Source organism: Schistocerca serialis, chromosome 7, assembly GCF_023864345.2.
Source record: "Schistocerca serialis cubense isolate TAMUIC-IGC-003099 chromosome 7, iqSchSeri2.2, whole genome shotgun sequence".
NCBI classification, from domain to species: domain Eukaryota; kingdom Metazoa; phylum Arthropoda; class Insecta; order Orthoptera; family Acrididae; genus Schistocerca; species Schistocerca serialis.
In genome coordinates this window covers 125,633,246-125,654,696 of record NC_064644.1, presented here as the reverse complement: position 1 = coordinate 125,654,696, position 21,451 = coordinate 125,633,246, and the positions used below count along the sequence as shown (strand labels likewise).

The following is a 21,451-nucleotide window of genomic DNA, read 5'->3' as shown; positions in this document are numbered from 1 at the left end:
CAGCAACCTCTGGTTCTTTCAACTTATCCAGGACCCATCTCCTAAATTTCCTACTCTTTTTCCAATTTCTTCAGTTTTAATCTTCAGTTCATAACTGATCACAGTGGTCAGAGTCCACATCTGACCCTGAAAATGGTCTTACAATTTAAAATCTGGTTCCGAAATCTGTCTTACCATTATATAATGGTCCATGTGGTGTCTCCAGTTGTCTTCCAATGCATACAACCTTCTTATATATTTCTTAAACCAAGAGTTAATGAAGATTAAATTATGCTCTGTGTAAAATTCTACCTGGCAGCTTTCTCTTTTATTCCTGTTCCCGAGTCCATATTCACTTCCAACTTTTCCTTCCATTCCTTCTTCAATATCGAATACCAGTCCTCCAACACAATTACATTTTTGTCACCTTCAAAATTAAATTTTTGTCACCTTTAACCTTCTGAATAATTTCTTTTATCCCATCATACATTTCTTCAATCTCTTCACCACTTGCTGTGTTCACTACGGTGTTCATAGTAGCATTCGTATTTTCTTATTCATTAGTAAACCCACTCCTGCATTACCCCATTTAATTTTTTATTTATAACCCTGTATTCACCTGATCAGAAGTCCTGTACCTCCCCCTACCGAACTTCACTAATTCCCACTATATCTAACTTCAACCTGTCCATTCCCCTTTTTAAATTTTCTACCCTACCTGCCCGATTAAGGCGATTCCACACTCCAATCCACATGACATGCTCCTGAGTCATCCGAAAGAGGGGCTACTTTACCTCCAGAATATTTTACCCAAGAGGACGTCACCATTTAACTCTACAGTAAAGCTGCATACCCTCGAGAAAAATTATAGTTTTAGTTCCCAGTTGCTTCCAGTCATCCACAGTAAATGCACAGCAAGGCCATTTGTTTAATGTTACAAGGCCAGATCAATCACCCAGACTGTTTCCCTCGCAATTATTGAAAAAGAACCACATGTTTGTCTAGCCTCTCAACAGATACCCCTACATTGTGGTTGCAGTTAAAGTGTGGCTATCTGTACCACTGAGACACACAATCCACCGCATCAACAGCAAGGTCCATTGTTCATGGGGGGCTAACAGTATCGCTGGATGAATTTTTCACTTATGCGTGTACGGTGCCAATTATAACAGATGAAGACTTTTTAGGATTTTTCACAGTTCGAAATATAGCATCAATGTAGATGTCAGCAATGAAGTCAATGTTGCAGAACATTATGAAAGGTATGCGCAGCTACTTAGATGCATATCTGAATGGCTAAATTGATAAAACAATGGAAGACATTTAAAAATTTGTGGCAAACTTGATGGTGGAAAGGACACTTCAAAAAACAAATACAGATTTCCTCCACTCCCCCCCCTCCCCCCCCCCCCCCCCACCACCACCACCACCACCACCACCACCACCACCACCAATAACAGTACTGTACATACATACTTTCAATGTACTGTATATACCTACAAGAGTAAGCTGTCAGGAAATGGAATTACTATATTTTAATAAAATTTGTTAAGATTGCAAATAGTTCTGTTTTTTGCAAGCACTGTTTCATACAAATTTTTTTTAAATATAAAAATGTTCTGCCCCATCAGTTTTTTCACTGTGTGTTGTTGAAAATAAAGTATGAAACATGGCTGAAACAACATAATGCTAAGAACTGAAGTAATTACCATAATAAGTCACAACTGGAAATTCTGTTGGGACCTTTTTTTTGTAATCACAATTTCCTGTAGAGACATCAAAGAGGACTGAATCAACTACAGGAACACAAATTACAGCTTGGATATTCAGGGTGAGGAATATAAGGATGCGAAAGAAGAGATGAGGCACAAGACTGACACTACTTAGGCATGACTGTGAAGATGCCTTCCAAATATAAGAAGTTAAAAAATCATATTCTTACGTAGTTAGAAGAGTATGTAAAATTCATTTTTCTATGAATACTGTAGTTGCTATTTTTTGTGTGCACCATAAAAAGCTTTTTTCAGACTAAATGCAATAATGGTTAAACAATTAATCGAAAGTTTAATTTCACATAAAGATGAGAAAAATAAAGAGTAAGTTGAAGGGAAGAAGTGCATAGTGCAAAGTCTTGTAACTGCGAGGCCACCCATTCAGTTCTCACTAAACAACACTTTTTTAGCTTATTTGTACTCTAAATTTATCATCAAACGGAAATGTTAATGAACAAATACTGAAATAATTTTTTAAGAAAAATAACTTTTTGTTTACTAATTGCATGAGTATTCATAATAAATTAAAATTTGGTGCAAAACTGCAAAATATGAAATACAACATGAAAAGTTATTTCTAGAAAATACATGCAAATACAAACCTTATATTACAAACACAAATATGATAATATTTACTCAGTTTTTATGAGTCAATAGTTGCATAATATTGTTGTTGTTGTTGTGGTGTTCAGTCCTGAGACTGGTTTGATGCAGCTCTCCATGCTATCCTGTGCAAGTTTCTTCATCTCCCCGTACCTACTGCAACCTACATCCTTCTAAATCTGCTTAGTGTATTCATCTCTTGGTCTCCCTCTACGATTCTTACCCTCCACGTTGTCCTCCAATACTAAATTGATGATCCCTTGCCTCAGAACATGTCCTACCAACCGATCCCTTCTTCTAGTAAAGTTGTGCCACAAACTCCTCTTCTCCCCCATTCTACTCAATACCTACTCATTAGTTATGTGATCCACCCATCTAATCTCCAGCATTCTTCTGTAGCACCACATTTCGGAAGCTGCTTCTCTTCTTGTCTAAACTATTTATCGTCCACGTTTCACTTCCATACATGGCTACACTCCATACAAATACTTTCAGAAGCGACTTCCTGGCACTTAAATCTATACTTGATTTTAACAAATTTCTTCAGAAACACTTTCCTTGCCATTGCCAGTCTACATTCTATATCCTCTCTACTTCAACCATCATCAGTTATTTTACTCCCCAAATAGCAAAACTCCTTTACTACTTCAAATGTCTCATTTCCTAATCTAATTCCCTCAGCATCACCCGACTTAATTCGACTACATTCCATTATCCTCGATTTGCTTCTGTTGATGTTCATCTTATATCCTCCTTTCAAGACACTGTCCATTCCATTCAGCTGCTCTTCCAGGTCCTTTGCTGTGTCTGACAGAATTACAACGTCATCGGCGAACCTCAAAGTTTTTATTTCTTCTCCATGGATTTTAATACCTACTCCGAATTTTTCTTTTGTTTCCTTTACTGCTTGCTCAATATACAGGTTGAATAACATCGGGGAGAGGCTACAACCCTGTCTCACTCCCTTCCCAACCACTGCTTCCCTTTCATGTCCCTCGACTCTTGTAACTGTCATCTGGTTTCTGTACAAATTGTAAATAGCCTTTCGCTCCCTGTATTTTACCCCTGCCACCTTTAGAATTTGAAACAGTATTCCAGTCAACATGGTCAAAAGCTTTCTCTAAGTCTCTCTAAGTCTACAAATGCTAGGAACGTACGTTTGCCTTTCCTTAATCTTTCTTCTAAGCCGTAAGGTAAGAATTGCCTCACATGTTCCAATATTTTTACAAACCAAACTGATCTTCCCCGAGGCCAGCTTCTATAAGTTTTTCCACTCATCTGTAAAGAATTCGTGTTAGTATTTTGCAGCTTTGACTTATTAAACTGATAGTTTGGTAATTTCACATCTGTCAACACCTGCTTTCTTTGGGATTGGAATTATTATATTCTTCTTGAAGTCTGAGGGTATTTCGCCTGTCTCAGACAACTTGCTCACTGGATGGTAGAGTTTTGTCAGGACTGGCTGTCAGTAGTTCTAATGGAATGTTGTCTACTCCTGGGGCCTCGTTTCGGCTCAGGTCTTTCAGTGCTCTGTCAAACTCTTCGTGCAGTATTGTATCTCCCATTTCGTCTTCATCTACATTCTCTTCCATTTCCAGAATATTGTCCTGAAATATGTTGCCCTTGTAAAGACCCTCTATGTACTCCTTCCACCTTTCTGCTTTCCCTTCTTTGCTTAGAACTGGGTTCCCATCTGAGCTCTTGATATTCATGCAAGTGGTTCTCTTTTCTCCAAAGGTCTCTTTAATTTTCCTGTAGGCAGTATCTATCTTACCCCTAGTGAGATAAGCCCCTTACATTTGTCCTCTAGCCATCCCTGCTTAGCCATTTTGCACTTCCTGTTGATCTCATTTTTGAGACGTTTGTATTCCTTTTTGCCTGCTTCATTTACAGCATTTTTATATTTTCTCCTTTCATCAATTAAATTCAATATTTCTTCTGTTACCCAAGGATTTCTACTAGCCCTCGTCTTTTTACCTACTTGATCCTCTGCTGCCTTCACGACTTCATCCCTCAAAGCTACCCATTCTTCTTCTACTGTATTTCTTTCCCCCACTCCTGTCAATTGTTCCCTTATGCTCTCCCTGAAACTGTGCACAACCCCTGGTTCTTTCAGTTTATCCAGGTCCCATCTCCTTAAATTCCCACCTTTTTGCAGTTTCTTCACTTTTAATCTACAGTTCACAACCAATAGATTGTGGTCAGAGTCCACATCTGCCCCTGGAAAAGTCTTACAATTTAAAACCTGGTTCCTAAATCTCTGTGTTACCATTATATAATCTGTCTGAAACCTTTTAGTATCTCCAGGCCTCTTCCACATATGCAACCTTCTTTCATGATTCTTAAACCAAGTGTTAGCTATAATTAAGTTATGCTCTGTGCAAAATTCTACCAGGCAGTTTCCTGTTTTATTCCTTACCCCTAGTCCATATTCACCTACTACTTTTCCTTCTCTTCCTTTTCGTACTATTGATTTCCAGTTCCCCATAACTATTATATTTTTGTCTCCTTTCACTATTTGAATAATTTCTTTTATCTCATCATACATTTCATCAATTTCTTCATCATCTGCAGAGCTAGTTGGCATATAAACTTGTACTACTGTAGTAGGTGTGGGCTTCGTGTCTATCTTGGCCACAATAATGCGTTCACTACGCTGTTTGTAGTAGCTTACCCACACTCCTATGTTTTTATTCATTATTAAACCTATCTGATTTTGTATTTATAAACCTGTATTCACCTGACCAAAAGTCTTGTTCCTTCCTCCTGCCACCGAACTTCGCTAATTCCCACTATATCTAACTTTAACCTATCCATTTCCCTTTTTAAATTTTCTAACCTACCTGCCCGATTAAGGGATCTGACATTCCACGCTCTGATCCGTAGAACGCCAGTTTTCTTTCTCCTGATAACAACGTCCTCTTGAGTAGTCCCCGCCCGGAGATCCGAATGGGGACTATTTTACTTCCAGAATATTTTACCCAAGAGGACACCATCATCATTTAACCATACAGTAAAGCTGCATACCCTTGGGGAAAATTACGGCTGTAGTTTCCCCTTGCTTTCAGCCGTTCGCAGTACCAGCACAACAAGGCCGTTTTGGTTAATGTTACAAGGCCAGATCAGTCAATCATCCAGACTGTTGTCCCTGCAACTACTGAAAAGACTGCTGCCCCTCTTCAGGAACCACTTGTCTGGCCTCTCAACAGATACCCTCTGTTGTGGTTGCACCTACGGTACAGCCATCTGTATTGCTGAGGCACGCAAGCCTCTCCACCAACGGCAAGGTCCATGGTTCATGGTGTGTAATACATTTTACTAGTTGTCACAAGGCTCCTTTATAATGTCTGTGGGGAAGCGTAACACTGGTAGTGAATCATGTCTGAAAAGCCTGAAGATAGCAGCCGGTAATGTAGTATAGATTAAATTTTAGTACAATATTCTTGAGAATTATTTTCACTTTTATTATTAAATACATGGAAAATATAAGTTACGTAAACGTCTTGATTTTCTTACAAAAATATACAGAAGACTGGACTATAGCTGTATATTTATGATAATTAAATTCAACTTTACATGTTGGTAAACGCTTACAAAAAGAAAAGTATTTCCAGCTTGGTTTGCCCTCCCCATGAAGCAACGAACAAGAGAAATTTTTCCTTTCTTACATACAGTTTTATGGTTCAATTCAACAATTTTTATATAAATTCGTTTTAAGCTCCCATTACTATCCAACATTGACATCTTTTTATTTTCAACCTTTTCATCCATTAATTTCTGAACAATGGGTACAAATAAATCTATTGGTTCTTGTAAGCACACAAAGACTACAGAGAACAATCAGCCAAGCTAGAGTAACGCTATACTGTGCATGTAAGAGTGAGTTTTATTTTTTATAATCATTGTAGAAAGAGATCTTTTGATCCTTGCTTTGCAAGAGTTCTGTTGAAATCATGCTGATACTGATATTCTTAAAGACAGTTTTTAAAATATGTCACACTTAATGAATATTCTATACAGCACAAGAATGTAAAAAGATAGAATACGGTACATTAACTCTGAAATTCATATCTGATATCAAATCACAAGTCTACATCTGGAAATTTTCGGAACTCCAGATTTCCTATTTTTTTCACATACATATTTTGTAATTTTTCATCGGCAAATTCAATGTTTGTCTTTTTAATTTCTCGGCCCATGAATTGGGAGCTTTAAAATCAAATTTTTCAAATTGACTTTTAACAATTGAAGGGTATTGCTGTAAGTTTCTTGTTGTCACATGTTGATTTATTTGTCATGCTTCTATAAAACAATCATATGTCTACAAGCCAAGAACAGTTCCACCACTTACATGTTTCCTATTTTATCAAATCCTTCACGTGTATTAATCTGAATTTTTTAAATGTAATGTTTACAAACTCCATTTTGTTTGAGATTTGGAACATTAAAATCTTTTTTATTATCAGCTGATATGCTCTCCAGGCTTTTTGACATATTTCATAACCAGAATCATCTTGTTTGACTTCTGTGGAAGTGTTATCAACTTTATCAGTTATAAATTTTTTGAATCATATTTTACGATGTACAATGAGTGTTCAATAAGTAATGCAACAAATTTTTCTTCTTGGCCAACTATGGTTGAATTTATTTTGGGATGTCATGGAATATTCCCACTTTAGCCCCTATAGTTTCATGAAGTTCCAATAGGTGGTTGCACTATACACAGATTTCAAAATGGCGTCTATAACAGCAGCATTCCAAGCAGAGAGCTGTCACTGAGTTTCTTTTGACCTAACACCAGAGCATCATGGATACTCACAGGCTTTGGAAGAATGTCTATGGCAACCCGGCAGTGAACAAAAGCACAGTGAGTTGGCTGAGGTGCCTGCCATCATTGCAACAAGATTGCGCAAACCCGTCTGATCTACTGCATGCCGGATGGCTGCACACAGCTGTTACCCCTGCAATGTTGGAAGATGTGGACCCTCAGTTGAGGTTTTGAATGTTCTACTTCTCCATGGCAAGTCTGTGCACCCCAGAACAGCTCTTAAAACTTCACTGGACTGTTCTTCCCCATCTACCCTACAGCCCAGATCTTGAACCTTCTGATTTCCATCTGTTTGACCCAAGGAAGAATGCACTCCACAGAAGCAGTACCTGGATAATGGGGAGGTTACTGATGCAGCAAGATGTTAGCCCACATATACAGGTCCTCCCAGTAAGGTGGTATAAGGCCATCCCATTGAACAGATATTATGTTGAAAAATGGAGTTTTGTAGTCCACAGAGTGGGGAAAAATATGGTGTTCTGGAATCCTGATTAAAGCCAACCTGCTTTTAGAAAAATATGTGCTGCATTACTTATTGAGCAGCCCTTGTATAATGATGAGAATCTTCTGCCAGCATTCTCAATATTTCAGTAATTGTTGGAAGAAGCAAAATTTATGACTGGACTGAAGATTTTTTTTGGTAGGGAGGATGCAGCATGTTATCTTTAATGGAGGGTCAGTGTCAGATGCAGAAGTAAATTAAGATGTGCCCCAGGCAAGTGTGTTGGGACCGTTTCTGTTAATTTTATATACAGGGTGACACACAAGAGACGGATGGTATTGAACTGCGTAGTACTGAGGGCACGGTGGTGGGAGGTGGTCGTGGTGGGGATAGTTCTGATCCACACAGGACGCTATTTCATTTACTCAGTCACTATGGAGCAGTGTTTGTCTATGACAGTTTCGTGAGAAGTGATGAGTCTATTATTGCTACACAGCAATTGTTTCGTGCGTGGTGTAATGTCGGTCGACATGGAACCGTAACACAATCCTCAGATGGGAGGAAAACTTCAGATCAATTGGAAACATACTGGTAAGAAGCAACCCGGCCCGAGACGTAGAGTAGCGACACCAGAAAATGTTGAAAGAGTAAGGCAAGCAGCAGTCAGAAGCCCAGGACGGTCAGCTAGACGTCATGCTAATGAGTTACGAATCAATCGTGAATCGGTTAGACAAATTTTTCATAAAGAATTAAAATTCCATCCCCACAAAATGCTCATTGTCCAACAATTTAAGGAAGCTGATTTTGCTATACGAGAAGACTTCAATTACAGGATGCAAGTGATTTTGGGATCAAATGAAAATGAAATTTTATTGATGAGCGATGAACCTCCTTTTCATTTAAACGGGGCCGTGAATAAGCAAAACTTACGTTATTGGGCTCCAGATCATCCACACCCTATCCACCAGCGTCCTCTACACTCAGAAAAAATAACAGTCTGGTGTACTCTTGGCTCTGTTGGCATTATTGGACCTTATTATTTTTATTTATTTTATTTTTTATTTTTTTGAAGAGAGCGGGGCCACAGTTACTGTTAATTCGGTTCGTTACATTCATATGCTTGAAGCATTCTTGAAACCAGAACTAAGAAGACGACGAATCCCTTTAAAACGCGTTTGGTTTCAGCAGGATGGGACAACATCGCACACCGCAAACACTTCAATGACAGTTCTTACACGCATGTTTCCTGGCCGGATTATCTCACATTTTGGCAATGTTCCTTGGCCTCCCAGGTCTCCCGACTTGTCAGTATGTGACTTTTTTCTGTGGGAGTACCTTAAGAACTGTGTCTATAACCACAAACCACAAAATTTGGACAAGTTGAAGAATGCAATCATTCAAGAAATAGCTGCCATCCCTGCAGAGAATTCAGTCCGTGTGATTGAGGATTTTGAGAAGAGACTTGAGTCCTCCATCGAAATGATGTACATCACCCTGACGACATTATTTTTCACAAATAACTTTGTTAACTAAAATCGTAAATAATGAGCTTTGCTTTTGTGTAAATAAACATGCATTAATTTTGAAGTTGGCTGAGTATTATTTCATTAAAAACCGTCCATCTTCCGTGTGTCACCCTGTATTAATGTAGGCAATATTAACAGCAACCTCAGAATTTTTGCAGATGATTTAGTTGTCTATAACAAAGTGCTGTCTGAAGTAAGTGCATATTTATTCATTCAGATTTTGGTAAGATTTCAAAGTGGTGCAACTTATTGAGCACTGCACAGGTGCCATTTATGGTCAAATACGACACACCTGCAGCATTGTCTAGCATTTGCATTTACAGGGTCCAGTCACATCAATGAGACCACCGCCTATGTTTGACATCATCTCACAAATCTAAAACTGTGCACTTCATGAAGCAAAAAAACATTGTGGATCCTATGACTATTCGAGGAATCACAGTTGGAATTGGCCAACTCTTACAAATACCTAGGTGTAACACTTTTTAGGGATATGAAATGGAATGATCATATAGGATAGTAGCAAGTAAAGCAAATAGTCGACTTCGGCTTATCAATAGAATACCGGTGAGATGCAGTCACCCTACAAAGGAGGTTGCTTACAAATCACTCTTGCGGCCCATTCTAGAATATTGCTCAAATGTGTTGGACTCATACCAAATAAGACTAACAGGAGATATTGAGCATAGACAAACCTGTGCACAAATGGTCACAGGTTGGTTTGACCTGTGGGAGTGTCACAGATGCTGAAGAAACTGAACTGGCAGACTCTTTAAGACAAATGTAAACTATCCCGAGAAAGCTTGCTTATAAAGTTTCCAGAACTGGCCTTAAAATGATGACTCTAGGAATATACTACAAATCCCTATGTATCACTCGCATAGGGATCTTGAGGACAAGATTAAATTAATTACAACACACACACACACACACACACACACACACATATATTTAACAATCACACTTCTCACATTTCATATGTGAATGGAATGGTGAGAAACCATAGTAACTGGTACAATGGGACGTAACCTTTGTCATACACTTGACTATGGTTTGCAGAATATAGATGTAGATACAACAGCTGCTAATAATAAGCAATTGTAATTTTTACACACAATGTTAGATTACCTTTGCATATATTTTCTTCAATTGTCTCTTTTCATACACTCATGGAATCATGTTCATCAATAGATTTCATGTCAACATAATTATTCTTATTATTACTATTTATTAGGATGGTAAATAACACAGGGTAGACAAAAATAAGGAACCATCACAAACACAACACACTGCCATGCCTAATATGGTGCAGGAAAACTGCTGGCATTGAAAACAGCTCTCCCAATCACCTCGGAATGGATGAATACAGGTCCTGTATGGTTTTTGGAGGATTATTTTACCAATCTTCCTGCAAAAGAGTGACACGTTTACACAATGATGGAGATGGAAAGCGACCACACCCCTTTTTTTCCAAAGCAGACCACAAAGACTAAAATATTGGAATTTGGTGACTGGGGGGAGGGGGGCCACAAGCAAAGTGACAATTCATCCTTGTATTCATAAAACCCATCCTGAAAAATGCACAATGCATGAAGAAACATGAGCTCTGTCATCTTGGAACACAGCATCACAATTGTCGAACAAACAATTTAACATGGCATGGATCTAATCAGCCAAAATGATCACATAATCCTTGGCAGAAAAATGACTCTGCAGAGTAACATGGGGTGCATGGAATACCACGATATGGCTGCCCAACCATTTTTCTCTCTTTGGAGATAAACTCAGCCACAGGTTGAAAACAGTGTGCAGTGACACTCATCCAACTAAACAACCTAGTTCATAGTTCAATGCTTCAAAAGTCCACGTTTTATGGCTGTGGCACCACTTTTCCTATTACAGGCATTTGCATCACTGATGAGTAGTTTTCATGCCAGCTCGTCCTGGAACTCCATGCTTATGGAGATCCATCCATATTGTTTTGGCTGACTGGGATCGCAGGTGTGACATTCAGTTGTGCAGAGATTTTTGCAGCTGTCATGTTCTAATTTTTCAACACAATCCTCTCCAATGCTTATGTCACAATCACTCAACACACACTTTCGTCTGTGTTGTGAGCTATCAGGTGATGTTTTCATGCTTTCTTCAATGCAGTACCTCTTTAAACACCAAACACTTCAGCTACCTTTGTTACAAAAGCACACACACCATACAAACACCAATAATTTGCCCATTCTGACATAACGTACTTGTAACCACACGTGACGTTTTTCTGACAAGGCAATGTACTGAGGCACTGCACAGGTGCTGTTCATGGTCAAATATAACAGTGCCACCTGCAGAATTAATTAGCATTTGCAGTTACATGTTCCAGTCACATTGATGTGCCCACTACCAATGTTCAACATCAACCTGTAATAACCACTCACAGACAGCAGATAACAGCACTATCAGTGGAGGGCATACTTCCAAAGTGCATCTGGTGGTGGTTGTGGGGGGGGGGGGGGGGGGGGGGGGCAGGAAAAGAGTAATTTATCGTATGTACAAGGGTGACAGGGGTGAACAATGGCTGTGTATATGTATACATGGTTCAACTGCTGAGCAACTGATCACCCAGATGAACCAAGGGGCTACCTACAGCATCTCTTCAATGACTGTTCAACAAAAGTTGTGTGTATGGGCCTCTGCAGTAGGTGACGGTTTCATGCAACCATACTGACTGCTTTTCATCAGCGACAGGCGGGAGTTTGCATGCCAATACTGTAACTGGATGTCCACTGAGTGGCGACAGGTGGCCTTTTCATATAAACCACATTTTATGCTCCACCTGCATGTAATGTCTGAATACAAGCACCCTGCAACAATCATCAGATGGGCCAAGGTTGAAAGAGGGAGTGCTACCTTGCTGTAAAGTTTTCATGGCATTCCCGCGGTGATATCATCATCCTGGAAGGCACAATGGTTCAACACAAGAATGCTTCTATCCTTGGGGACCATGTCCACCTCTACATGCAGTTTGTTTTTCCTTGACACAATAGCATCTACCAGCAGGGCAATGCAATGTGTCACACAGCTCATAGTGTAAGTGTGTGGTTTAAAGAGCACAAGTTTACTGTAATCCTATGGCCACTAAACTTCCCAGATTTAACTCAATTGAGAATCTGTGGGACCATTTTGATAGTGCTGCTCACGCCGCAGTTCCTCGACTGCGAAACTTGGTGCAGCTGGCCACAGCACTGAAGTCAGCATGGCTCCACAACCCCATTGGTACCTTCCAGAACATCACTGACTCTTCCTTCATCTATGCACTGCAAAAGGTGGTTATTCAGGCTCTCGAAAGGTTGTCACATTAATGTGACTGGACAGTGTATGTTAAATGCAAATTTCTCGTGGTGATTCCATATTTTTGTCTAACACCCGCACTTTCATTCCACTACAGTTAGACATTTCCAAACAGCAATGGTAAAATGCGAATTTTATACAGGATCTGATTACCCAGAACCAACATTTTCTCCAGGTTCCCTTAGGCTGTCGTTTCTTCACAGTTTACTCAAGAATGATATCACAGCTGGTAAAATTCCTACTAACAGGCTATAAATAGAAGGTAGGATGAAGTGATAAAATAACAGAACAGAGTTATTGATACGCACATTTTTTGTCTTCAAACAATAATATGTTTTGAATTATGGTACCTAACTTTAATTTACCATGAACACCTGCATTTTCATGAGATTAGTAATTAAAAATAAAAATGTTTTTTGTTAATACTTCCAATCTGACAATACAAACAGAATTCAGATAAAACTTTAAAAAAAAAATAGTCTTGTTCAGTAAGAAAGAAACTAGCAACACCACAGTTACAAGAATTCGTGCTATGCATTCACATTTGTGCCTCCTCTCCCTCCCCCCCTCTCCCCCCCCCCCCCCCCCCTCTCTCTCACACTCTCTCTCTCTCACTCACACTCTCTCTCTCTCTCTCTCTCTCTCTCTCTCTCTCTCTCTCTCTCTGTGTCCACAAATTTATACACTCACAACAAATAACTGCATTAAACACATTAAAAGTTTTGTACAAAACATAGGTCCATTCTTGAGAGAGCACAAATTCTCCATCATCATAGAATGTCACCAAGCAGAAAGAAAGTTTCTGTGCAAGAAAATTTATGTTCCCACATAAAAGGACACAATGGCAAAAATTCTAGGAAATGAAATATTTCTGGAGAGATATCTTCTGGAGCATCTTCTGCCCCACTGAGGATATTGCAGATAGTATCAAAAGATGAGTACACACAATTTCTTGCCAAAACAGTGTCAAACTTATTCATTACTCTCTCCCCAGTACCACCTCTAATGTCAGTCAGCTTACATTTGACAATCTCAACAAATTCTACAACAGCAACAATTGATTCGACTCCTTTACTGCTGCTGGCAATAGAAGCCAAAACTGTTACAGATGTATGCTAGAGTATTTTTGATTTTAGATTCAATGAAAGCATTTTGCACCTTTCATACTAAAACTGAAGTCTCTTGGGAATGAATCAGTCACAGATTTCATGGTTTGAAAAATATTCATCCATACACCCCAGCTTGTCAGGACAGACTCAGGCAGCAGAGCTCGGTTCGGTAGCAGTTCCCTATTGAGCAACACTATGCATGCTTTGAAACACCTTCTTGCTGAATGAAATGATTTATTTGATTCTGGGTAGTTGCCGCACATTTCTTTGGTGATGTGTTGCAGTGTATGGGCCAGTTAGGTAAAGTGCATTAAATATGAAGAGAATACACACAGGACAGTTACCATCTTCAGCACGTAGGTTGCAACATATGAATACATAACTTTTCTTTCTTTAATACCCTAAGGCCACAGAACATTAACACTGTTATTCACAGAACGAACTGCAGTTGAATGATTTACATGTTCCAATATGTTGCAGGAAATCAGTAGTAACTTTGAGGGTTCAAACTGTCCATTGTTTCCTTGCTGATTATCCATATGTAGTGATTACTTATATAGTGCCCACATTTTTTCAGAGCTTTCTGGTAATAAAAATGTAAACAGTGTTTCCTTAACAACTGTTCATCAGGAATCTGTTGCCTTCAGCAGTTTTGTATAAATGAACGATATTCAGGCACATTAAACTGTACCATGGATTGTTCACAGTAACTATAGCAGAGCACATCTTATGGAAAAATACATTTGTGGAGTTTGGAGTCCTTTGCATCTACATCAATAATACCTGCTTCTTAGTGGACTGCACTGCTTTGTTCTTTGCGTGCACACCACTGTGTATATGTTGCTGAAGTTAAAACTTCATAGAGCACTCCATCTACTAATTGAACACTTGATATACATTAGAACAATACCTCCACCTATAGTGAAAGTATCGTCCATCATAATGCAAGATCTTAACTTAGATGATAATTTTGATGCAACAGGAGATGCGATGAACACACAGTCATGAACTCTCAAGAAGTTATATTTGGCAAACTTTTCTTGACACATGCAGTCCCTAGTTCTGATTCGGTAGGAGTCTTTAGTTGTGTGTGAACAAGTTGCTGGTCTTTTGTTTGCCCTACTGCCAATCTTAACAGCACACACAGTAGTGACTAGTATTGTTTTGCACAGTGTTGCTGTTATATCTGCTTTACTTTTGAGAACTGAAATTTGAAACCTTATAAATTGAAGCAGAAGCACTTCATAACCCAACACAAAGAGCAATTAACCACATTTCTCAGAATAAAATTCAGTTGTAAGATGCACAATTAAGAAATTTATTTCACTTTCCTAGTTTCAATAGATTAAACTGTCATTTCCAGAAGCCTACAAAATTTAGGATATTATAAATCATTAGAACTTAGCCATACATATCTTTATATCACAGTCTAATATACAACAGTCCAAACACACACTATTGCAAAAGTTGTTTCCGTTAGACAGCTGGAACGGCACTAGCATTCCAAAAGGTGAGAAAGCAGGCAGTCATTTATGTTTTAGGGATAATGTTTGTTTTTCATCCTTTTCCTATATGATTTCTAAATATGTATGCACTGACAAACATTAAACATTCTGATAAAAATCATGTATGCCGAAGTGCTGTATTATTATAAATTTGGAGCAAGCAACTTATTTTTCTGAAACTTCCTGGCAGATTCAAACAGTGTGCCCGACCGAGACTCGAACTCGGGACCTTTGCCTTTCGCGGGCAAGTGCTCTACCAGCTGTGAGGACCGGGCGTGAGTCGTGCTTCAGTAGCTCAGATGGTAGAGCACTTGCCCACGAAAGGCGAAGATCCCGAGTTTGAGTCTCAGTCGTGCACACAGTTTTAATCTGCCAGGGAGTTTCATATCAGCGCACACTCCGCTGCAGAGTGAAAATCTCATTCTGGAAACATCCCCCAGGCTGTGGCTAAGCCATGTCTCCACAGTATCCTTTCTTTCAGGAGTGCTAGTTTTGCAAGGTTCGCAGGAGAGCTTCTGTAAAGTTTGGAAGGTAGGAGACGAGATACTGGCAGAAGTAAAGCTGTGAGGACCGGGTGTGAGTCGTGCTTCGGTAGCTCTGATGGTAGAGCACTTGCCCACGAAAGGCAAAGGTCCCGAGTTCGAGTCACGGTCAGGCACACAGTTTTAATCTGCCAAGAAGTTTCATCGGCGCACACTCCGCTGCAGAGTGAAAATCTCATTCTGGGAACTTATTTTTCTGTTTCCATCTTGCTCCACATTTATCCTTCAATGTCGTGTTGATCTGGCTTAGCAATAAATCAAGAGCATATTTTTTGTGGGATACAATAGTTTTCAAAATTTGTTTGTCATTCTTCATTTGATCTTTCTGATACATTTTCCATTGCTGTCTGTTCTTTTAATGATGGGCACTTTACCTGTTGGCATAATAGCTTTGCATGAACTCTAATGATTTGTACAGTCTTACATTTCACGCATTTTTATAAGACATGAATAATTTCACTTCATTAAACCACTTCACCTTCACAGCAGGTCTGTGTTGAAGATTCTGATGTATCCGGCACTGATATAGGGCGAGTTTGGGGAACTGGCAGCTTTTGTGTCTTAGGACAGTTTTACTGTTTCTGACAGATTGTCACATCTTTATGGCCATTTTCTTTCCATCAACAGTTGAGATGGCTTATTTGATATGTCAATGTAGGTACTTCATTCCATACAAGTTTACCATTTTCTGTGTTCATAAACTGGTTTGTTTTGAAGTGTAGCAAACAAAACTTCACATTATTACATTGGTAAACAGAGACTTTCTTCGCGAGATCTTCTCTTTTGCTACTCAGTAGTCACTTTCTACGGCTGAAAATAACATTAATAATTAATACATATATGTAAGCTACATGACAAAGTGCAGCAAATTATGTTGTATACCTCTGAGGGTGCTTAGGAAATTATAAGAAAAACCATACATGTGGTGTCGTCTTCTTGCTGCTGCAGTTTATTGTGCTACAAAGAACCCTGTTTGCAATAACAGTTCTATAAACCAATATAAGCAATTGCAATTCGATTTCACGAGCTCGCCAATATCACTTGCATTCAACATGCTCCTATCACAGTGGGTAACAAAGATGAGATGGAGTATCACTACTTACATTAGACTGTGTTATACTTTTTATATGCTTTTATACATGTTCCTTCTTGCTAGCACAACAACTTGACAATGTACATGAATGTGATCCATTTACTGTAAATTATCAATCTGTGTTTATAATTATCACAAACAATATGAACATTTTTTGACATGTCATGGCATTATGCTTCTGTGTAGAAGATATTGATGTGAGCTAAACCAATATTTAATAAGTTTTTGTAATACATTTCCTGTACTTTACATAAAGTATGGCCAAGTTCTAATGATTTATAATATGGAAATCTTGTAGGTTTCTGACGAGGACACATTAATCTTTTGAAACTGTGAAATTGAAATAAATTTTCTGGTTGTGCAACTGACAGCAGAATTTTATTCTAAAATACACACCAGAGTGGCTGAGAAAATAACAGCTCTGAATAAAATCTTTTATCCACTTTTTACTGCACTAGACTGTGATATTAAGAGAGAATTTACTTTCTGTCTTCAATTTTTACGTTAGGTCGTATCCAGATGTTTTTCTAAGAGAGTGGCTTACTGAGGTGTGAGTAAATATGCAGAGGGATAAAAACCAAGCAATAATAATTAATTTTATGCAGCATAAGCTTAAAAAATGCAATGACACGTAATTATAATGAAATATGTAAAGATAAAATGAAATATATTGTCGCATCTAAACCACAATCAAGTCCAAATTTGAAGGCAGAATCATCAATGAACTACAGTATCTAGCACTGATGGAACATGTTTTTTAGCTACACCAACATACATCCACAACAGAAATAACTTCCTGGACACAGTGTGTAGATATGTATACAAACATCAAATATTCCTGAATATACTAGTATTACATACATACAATATTTCAAGAACCATCCGGAAATGATAAACACTAAATAAAAAATACCTGCTGGTTCGAACTGACAACTCTCAGGTCATCAACCAGAGATGCTAACCAGTAATGCCACACTTCAAGTACCACAGCTCATGGCAGTGCTCCCTCTCCTGTAGAAGCAGCGACACGCTATTTCAGAAGTGCCGACTACAGTATCCTGGGTCTAAATCCCATTAATGGTTCTCTGTATAGTGGCACTGGGGGATCCTCATGTACTGGTTGTGTTGTTAGATCCTCTGCACTATGACGAGCATCGAAAGTAGCCCCTCACGTTGAAGCTTTGTAATTGCACAATGGGTCTTCACTTTCTAACCTCCCATTGTAGGTCTGTGCCTATGGACTGTAGTAGGGTTTCAAATGGAGGACATGGACATCTATGTACTTTTGTCTTTTTGATGAAGGATCATAATCTTCAACTTCATTTATGAGCTATGAGAAATGACCAAGGATACAATATGGCCCCCAATCCTTCCAGCACTCCCAAAAATCAACTACAAAGTCCTACCCCCCCCCCCCCCAAAAAAAAAAATAAATAAAAATGAAATAAAAAGCAGCCTGGACTGGAAGAACTGAACTGCATCCCTTACCAAGGCTTTGATTATATCAATCCTGTTCTAAAATGAGGGTATCTTACCCAATAATTTTCCCACCCCTCCTGAAGTGGTGTTCCATCACTCACCCAATCTATATAACATCCTAGTTGATCCCTAAGCCACTCCCACTCCCAACCCCTTGCCACAGGGGTCATATCCCTGTGGCTGACCAAGGAGCAAGACCTGATCAATCCAGCCACCCAGTGTGTTGGGATGATGACCAACTAGCTGTCCACCAGGATGAATGGCCACTATCAAACTGTTGTCATGAACAAAGTTGACCACTCAATGACAATATGCAGCTGAGCACAAAACATTCAATTTCAATGGCTGCTTCACAATCGAGCCATCTGGATCCTTTCTTCCACCACCAGTTTCTCTGAAATGCAGATGGGAGTTATCCCTCACTCCTGCAATCGTCCTGGCCTCAACTCAGGTAACCCACTGTCCCCACACACTCCCTCCAACAGTTCCCCCTTCCTCCGTCCTATCACCCCTCCCAATTCATGTAACCAAATCACCTGCAGCTTGTGCCACTTCCCACCAGCCAGCCATCAAACCCGTCTACCTCCAAGCTGTTATTCACCCTACCCCAGTCCCAGACCCTCTCCCTCCTTCACATCTCCCTCTCTCTCTCTCTACCCACCCCACCCTACCCGTCACTACCCCCACCATACCAGCCCATGTGCCGCAAAAAAAAGCATTGGCACTGTCAGTCTAGCCAGCAACATGTAGGGGCATAGGTGTGTGTGTGTGTGTGTGTGTGTGTGTGTGTGTGTGTGTGTGTGTGTGTGTGTGTTTACTCTTAAAATATTTACATTCCACTAGAACTTTCCTACTATTAAACTGCTTAGATAGTATTTGCTTTAATCTGCTTGTAAGCTCAAGTCTTTCACGACGATGTTCTCAATTTCTAGACACACCAGAATACATTGTCTAACAATATTAATAAACAATAAGTCACACACATTATGGTAAAGCTTACTGATAACGTGCTCGGCGATCTCTAACAAATGGAGTAAGTGCTTCCACAGTCTCTATGTTATGAGCGAAAACATCCAGGCCTGACTCCACAATTGTTTTCACAGCATTGAGGTCACCACGGAAATCTGGTACTAGACATTCAACCATTATCTCTGGATTCCTGTGAACATACATAAAATTAAAATGACAGAGAGAGTGAGAGAAGTTCGCTTATTGCAGTACAACTAAAATTGTACCTACAGAAGTTAAAATGCAGAATGAGATTATAACAGCAGCAGGACGGAATAGAAGGGGACTGCTTACATCTTGATAGCCAATCTATAAAACACTGAATTTTCACATTTCTGAGCAGTGTAAGTATTCTTTATAAGTATAATGCCTAATGTTGTTGTTGTTGCGGTTTTCAGTCCTGAGACTGGTTTGATGCAGCTCTCCATGCTACTCTATCCTGTGCAAGCTTCTTCATCTCCCAGTACCTACTGCAACCTACATCCTTCTGAATCTGTTTAGTGTATTCATCTCTTGGTCTCCCTCTACGATTTTTACCCTCCACGCTGCCCTCCAATATTAAATTGGTGATCCCTCGATGTCTCAGAACATGTCCTACCAACCAATCCCTTCTTCTAGTCAAGTTGTGCCACAAGCTCCTCTTCTCCCCAATTCTATTCAATACCTCCTCATTAGTTATGTGATCAACCCATCTAATCTTCAGCATTCTTCTGTAGCACCACATTTTGAAAGCTTCTATTCTCTTCTTATCTAAGCTATTTGTCGTCCACATTTCACTTCCGTACATGGCTACACTCCATACAAATACTTTCAGAAACAACTTCCTGACACTTAAATCAATACTCGATGTTAACAAATTTCTCTTCTTAAGAAACGCTTTCCTTGCCATTGCCAGTCTACATTTTATATCCTCTCTACTTCGACCATCATCAGTTATTTTGCTCCCCAAATAGCAAAACTCCTTTACTACTTTAAGTGTCTCATTTCCTAATCTAATACCCTCAACATCACCCGACTTAATTTGACTACATTCCATTATCCTCGTTTTGCTTTTGTTGATGTTCATCTTATACCCTCCTTTCAAGACACTGTCCATTTCGTTCAACTGCTCTTCCAAGTCCTTTGCTGTCTCTGACAGAATTACAATGTCATCGGCGAACCTCAAAGTTTTTATTTCTTCTCCATGGATTTTAATACCTACTCCGAATTTTTCTTTTGTTTCCTTTACTGCTTGCTCAATATACAGGTTGAATAACATTGGGGAGAGGCTACAACCCTGTCTCACTCCCTTCCCAACCACTGCTTCCCTTTCATACCCCTCGACTCTTATAACTGCCATCTGCTTTCTGTACAAATTGTAAATAGCCTTTCGCTCTCTGTATTTTATCCCTGCCATCTTCAGAATTTGAAAGAGAGTATTCCAATCAACATTGTCAAAAGCTTTCTCTAAGTCTACAAATGCTAGAAACGTAGGTTTGCCGTTCCTTAATCTTTCTTCTAATATAAGTCGTAGGGTCAGTATTGCCTCACGTTTTCCAACATTTCTACAGAATCCAAACTGATCTTCCCCAAGGTCGGCTTCTATCAGTTTTTCCATTCGTCTGTAAATAATTCGAGTTAGTATTTTGCAGCTGTGACTTATTAAACTGATAGTTCGGTAATTTTCACATCTGTCAACACCTGCTTTCTTTGGGATACCTGACAATATAAGGTAATTGGATAGATAAAAAAAAACCTACCCACCAAGCTTGCATAACTGTAATACTTTTTATGTGTGTGTTCTCTTACCGCCAATTGGTGAGCACATTTTTGATCTATACAATTACATTGTATTTTCAAAAACTGACTATATTTTCTTTGTAATACTTGACAATGAATAACACTGACATGCTTGCTTGTGTGCAAAATACTGTTTCATAATCTGATACAGACTGATCAACCAAAACATTACCTACTATCCATATAAACTCATCCAGGTGATGTGTCACCTGGCAAGGAATGACTGTGAGTCACACACACACATGGTGTATGTGATATCAGAGAGCATGCTGTTCATGTGTAGAATATGGAAGACACACAATCTACCAGAGTTTGACCGAGGGCAGATTGTAATTGCCCAGAGGCTTGGCATGAGCATTTCAGAAACTATCTTGTCAGGTGTTTGAGGAGTGCTGTAATGAGTGTCTTCAACATGTGGCAAAACTAATGTGAAACATGTCCAGA

General features: G+C 39.2%; 1 protein-coding gene across 2 annotated transcripts in view; it reads right to left on the bottom strand.

Annotated features, from left to right (window-relative positions):
* LOC126412654 (lipoyl synthase, mitochondrial) overlaps nucleotides 1–21,451 on the bottom strand; it is a 115,180-nt gene that overhangs the window by 28,306 nt on the left and 65,423 nt on the right. For both annotated transcript variants that reach the window (XM_050082353.1, XM_050082354.1), the window contains exon 5: nucleotides 19,221–19,379. In XM_050082353.1, coding sequence (XP_049938310.1) covers nucleotides 19,221–19,379 — 159 coding nt within the window. The remainder of the gene's footprint in view (nucleotides 1–19,220; nucleotides 19,380–21,451) is intronic.